The sequence below is a fragment of the Lichtheimia ornata genome (genome assembly GCF_029851405.1).
Source record: "Lichtheimia ornata isolate CBS 291.66 chromosome Unknown scaffold00268, whole genome shotgun sequence".
NCBI classification, from domain to species: Eukaryota; Fungi; Mucoromycota; class Mucoromycetes; order Mucorales; family Lichtheimiaceae; genus Lichtheimia; species Lichtheimia ornata.
In genome coordinates this window covers 1-4,846 of record NW_026695587.1, presented here as the reverse complement: position 1 = coordinate 4,846, position 4,846 = coordinate 1, and the positions used below count along the sequence as shown (strand labels likewise).

Below are 4,846 nucleotides of genomic sequence, written 5' to 3'. Positions count from 1 at the left end.
GAAGGAATGTGCCAATATAGCCAAGAAGGACATGTCAAGTCATGACATTGCCCCCCCTCTTAGGTCGAGTACCACGAGAGCGATGAGATGGTGAACCAGGCTTGTTGGGATAACGGCGATGGAAGTCATTGATGGAGTCTTGAGCGTTCCAAAGGTGAGCTTGAGGTTCCCAGGTGTTTTCGGAAGGATCGGGATAGCCTTGCCAAGCAACTAAGTATTGTAACTTGCGATGATGGTAACGGCTATCAAGGACTTCGGCTACTTCATAATGGTCTTCACCTTCAACTTGGATTGGTGGTAAGGGAGCAGGAGTACGATTGTCGAAATCGGGGCAAGAAGGTGAGTCACGTGGTGTTAACAAGCTAACATGGAACACAGGGTGGATTCGGATGGAAGGTGGCAGGTCCAACTTGTATGCATGAGAACCAATGGTGGATAAGATCTTGAAAGGACCCAGCTTATTATGATCGAATTTGGCAGAAGGACGTGTTGTTTGGATATGCTTAGCCGAAAGGAAAACATAGTCGCCAGGTCGATAGGTGGGTGTGGGCCGACGATGCTTGTTGTAGTGCAAAGCTTGTTGTTCTTGTGCGAGCTTAATTTCCGATTGGAGTTGCTGATGCAGGTCTTGAAGGGATTGTACGAAGCTTTCCGATGTTGCTGATATACCGATTGGTGGAGGATGAGTCAAAGAAAACCGAGGATGAAAACCAAAAGTGGACTCAAATGGGGTATGGCGTGTGCTGGAATGAATAGAATTGTTGTAACTGAACTCAGCAAGTGGAAGGAGCGATACCCAATTATCTTGTTGGTAATTCATGAAGGTGCGAAGGTATTGTTCCAAGATAGCATTCGTACGTTCGGTTTGGCCATCTGTTTGGGGGTGGAAAGCAGTTGACATGTTGGCCTTGATATCAAGCAATTCAAGTAAAGAGCGCCAAAAACGGGAGGTGAAAACGGAACCACGATCAGAGATGATGTCGTCAGGGAGGCCATGCAAACGAAAAACGTTGTTGAGGAAAAGGTGTGCAAGTTCTTGAGCAGTGATAGTATCCATACATGGGATGAAATGTGCCATTTTGGTAAGGCGATCCACTACAACCCAAATAGCATTGAACCCCGAAGAAGTAGGTAAGCCAACGATAAAATCCATACTGATGGAAGCCCAAGGTCGTGGTGGTACTTGCAACGGCTTAAGGTGGCCTTGTGGAGATTGATGAGATGGCTTGGCACGTTTGCAGGTGGCACAATTGAAGACATAGCGGTTTACAAAGCGACGCATGCTTGGCCAATAATAAGAACGAGTGAGCAATTCGTATGTTTTGACCTGACCCAGATGACCCGTAGTAGCTGTGTCATGGTGTTGTTGAATGAGGTCAAGCTTCAATTGCGTGTTGTCGGGAATGTAGATACGATGATTGTCGACAAAGAGGAGGCCCAAGTTGGTGTCGAAATGATAACGTTGCAGATCTTTGCGGATGTGTTGAGGAGATGTGGATTGGTGTTGCACAAGATCGATCAAGCGTGAGAGTTTGGTATCACCAGGAATGAGTTGTTGGATGCGTTGTAATAATTCAGCATTATCAGGGCAAGTGGACATCGAATTGAGGGAGACTTGATCATCTCGAAGGATGGCATGGATGGGTTGCTTGTTGTGTGCATCACCAGGTTGAAACATCAAATCGGGTCGCCGAGAAAGGGCATCAGCCTTGGGGTTCTTGGATCCAGGACGATATGTGATCTTGAAGTTGTCGAATTCACTGAGCTTGGTAGACCATCTTGCATGACGTCGGTTGAGAACACGATTTTTGGATGTCATAAAGCTTTCCAAATTTTTGTGATCGGTATACACGGTAACGGGATGTTGTGCTCCTTGCAAATAGTGACGCCAAACACGAAAACCTTCAACGATAGCAAAAAGCTCCTTGTCAAACACGTCGTAGTTAACTTGATGTGTGTCGAATTTCTTGCTGAAAAAGGCAATAGGGAGAAGATGACCAGAAGAATCGGGTTGATTGAGAACGGCTGCATATGCCGCATCAGATGCATCGGTTTCAAGATACAATGGCTTGGAAGGATCGAAGTGCTGTAAAATGGGTGCAGATGTGAAGCAGCGTTTGAGTGTGTGAAAGGAGTCGTCTTCAGCTTGTCCCCAAGAAAACGGTACATCCTTTTGAAGAAGCTTGTAGAGTGGATTGCTGATGATGGAGTAATTGCGGATAAAACGTCGATAGAAGTTTGTGAAACCAAGGAAGCTGTGAATGTCATGGACATTGCGTGGAATAGGCCAATCGGTGACAGCGGTGACTTTTTTGGGATCCATAGCGAGACCCGAGCGACCCACAATAAAGCCAAGAAACTCCACATCAGGTACGTCGAATTGACATTTTTCGGCCTTGACGAATAGGCCTGCATCGCGTAGCTTTTGTAATACCAGCTTGACGTGTTGGTCGTGTTGTTGTTGATCATCGCTGAAAATCAAGATGTCATCCAAATAAACAAGGACGAAATGATCGAGGTATTCACGCAATACATCGTTGATGAGAGCTTGAAAAGAACCGGGTGCATTGGTCAGACCGAAAGGCATAACGTTGTACTGGAAATGGCCATAGCGTGTTCGAAATGCAGTCTTCCATTCATCACCCTCAGCAATACGAATACGATGATAGGCGTTTCGAATATCAAGTTTGGTGAAAACAGTGGCGGAAGTGAGGCGATCAAGCATTTCGTTGATGAGTGGAAGAGGATAGCGGTTTTTGACGGTAACTTTGTTGAGGCCACGATAATCAACTCAAAGTCGTAATGAGCCATCCTTTTTCTTCACAAACATAATAGGTGCACCAGCTGGACTTGTGGATCTGCTGATGAAGCCATTCTCAAGGTTGGTCTTGATGTATTCGGATAGTACGGCAAGCTCATCTTGTGAAAGGGGATAGATGGGACCAAAGGGAACGGTTGCATCATCGACAAGTGGTATGGCATGATCAACTCCTGGTCGATGGCTAGGGAGTGTATCAGCTTGTTCCTTATCAAAGACATCGGTGAAAAGGTGATACTTGGAAGGAATTGTGGTGGTGTCAGAGGGTGAGCTTGTGTCGGTTGATGATGGGATAGCGATGGTGGTGGCCAAAAGTGCTTGTACGACGTCGTCCGAAAGGTGATCATTGGTGAATGTGATGTGGCCGGTGCTCCAATTGATGGCTGGATTGTGTTGTGTCAACCATGGCATACCAAGAATAATGTTGTACGTGCCCAAAGATGTAGCATGTAGGATGATGTCTTCTTGGTGCGTATTGCTGGTTAAATGAACGGAGCATTCTTGTGTGATAATACCTGAGCTGATGGAACGGCCATCGACTGTGCGAACGATCAAAGGATTTGCACTTTCGGTGAATGGGATGTCATGATGTTGGGCGAATTTGGCATCAATAAAATTGCCCATGGCTCCTGAATCAATCATAGCACTAGTGTCAATGTGCTTGTTGCCATAATGTAAACGAATAGGGAGGTGGATGGGGTGATGAATAGTGGGGGATGGGGAGGAGGTGGTAGAACAATGGGTAGTCAGCGAAAATAGAGATGGAAAGAGAGATTTGGTATCAATGTCAATGTTTGTTTTATTGAACGATGATGAAGATGATAGTGTTGTTGAGCCCAAGGGTGACTCTCTTAATGTCCTTGGGCTTGACCTTTTCCCTTCTCGGGACAGGTTTTGACGTCGTGTCCGTCACCGCCACAATACATGCAAAGACCAAGACGTTTACGACGAGAACGTTCTTCTTGAGTGAGTGATCCACGTTTGACTTTTGCGGCATCCAGATCCATAGGTTGCACATCGTCATTGTTGTTGCTTGTGTGACGATCGGATGTGGAAACGGGTGTGGAAAAACGTTGATGGGGTCTTGGGGGCTGACGACGACGTTGTGTTTCTCTTTCACGTATTCGGTTGTCAATGTCAACGACTTTGCTAACATAGCGCCAAAGATCGGTTGGCATGTCGCGAGCTGCAAGTTCATCCTTAAGTCGATCACGGAGACTTTCACGAAATAAGGCGAGCAATGCAGGTTCGTTGAATTCGGTACGCAATGCGAGACGACGAAAGGTGGCAGCATGTTCAGAGGCTAAAGCTTGACCTTGTCTGAGGTAGATGAGTTTGCGTTCGGTGGCCAATTTTTCATTCACTTCTCCAAAAGCAACACAAAAAGCATCGAGGAACGCGTCAAAGGATGTCATGCATGGATCAAGCTGATCAGAACCAATATCTTCAAGATAAGGCTGAGCCCAATCAAAAGCGGCACCCTCCATGAACGAGCACATGTAGCAGATCTTGCCAAGGTCATGGGCAAAACTGTCAGTGGAGATTTCGATGGCCATTTTGATGCGAGTGATGAATTTGCGGATTTCTTCCGGTTTGCCATTGAAACGAGGAGGTTCGTTCATGCGAAGACGTTGCGTGTTGGTGAAAAATGGAGTGGATGAACGACTTGGAGAATCGAGAGTGAGATTACGCATAGCGTTGGTGGTATTGGAGACATCAGCAGCATTCAGCGTTGACGTGGCTGGAGCCGAAGCTGGAGATGTAGGTGCTGACATAATGATAGTGGGTGGGTAGGGATAAGGGGAAACTAGTTAAGGGATCAATTGGGGATACAATCAGAGATACAAACAATGATAATAAAGGGGTACTAGCTAAGGGGAAAAAATGAATCGAAAAATGGAAGAATGAAACAAGAAAATGAATCAGGATCAGGAGCAGAAAAGGAGACAGAAGAAAACAGGTAGCACTGAATGAGTCAGTTATACTGTGAGGAATGGGTTTGGGATGGTGGAAGGTGCTAGGTGCTTT

At 46.1% G+C, this 4,846-nt stretch overlaps 1 protein-coding gene across 1 annotated transcript; it reads right to left on the bottom strand.

The window, feature by feature from the left end:
* Positions 1 to 34: 34 nt before the first annotated feature.
* Positions 35 to 2,725, bottom strand: O0I10_013145 (uncharacterized protein; the record flags this gene model as incomplete). Its single annotated transcript, XM_058492970.1, has 1 exon — positions 35 to 2,725. The coding sequence occupies one exon, from the start codon at positions 2,723 to 2,725 to the stop codon at positions 35 to 37; it is 2,691 nt and encodes an 896-aa protein (XP_058336264.1).
* Between the last annotated feature and the right edge of the window lie 2,121 nt (positions 2,726 to 4,846).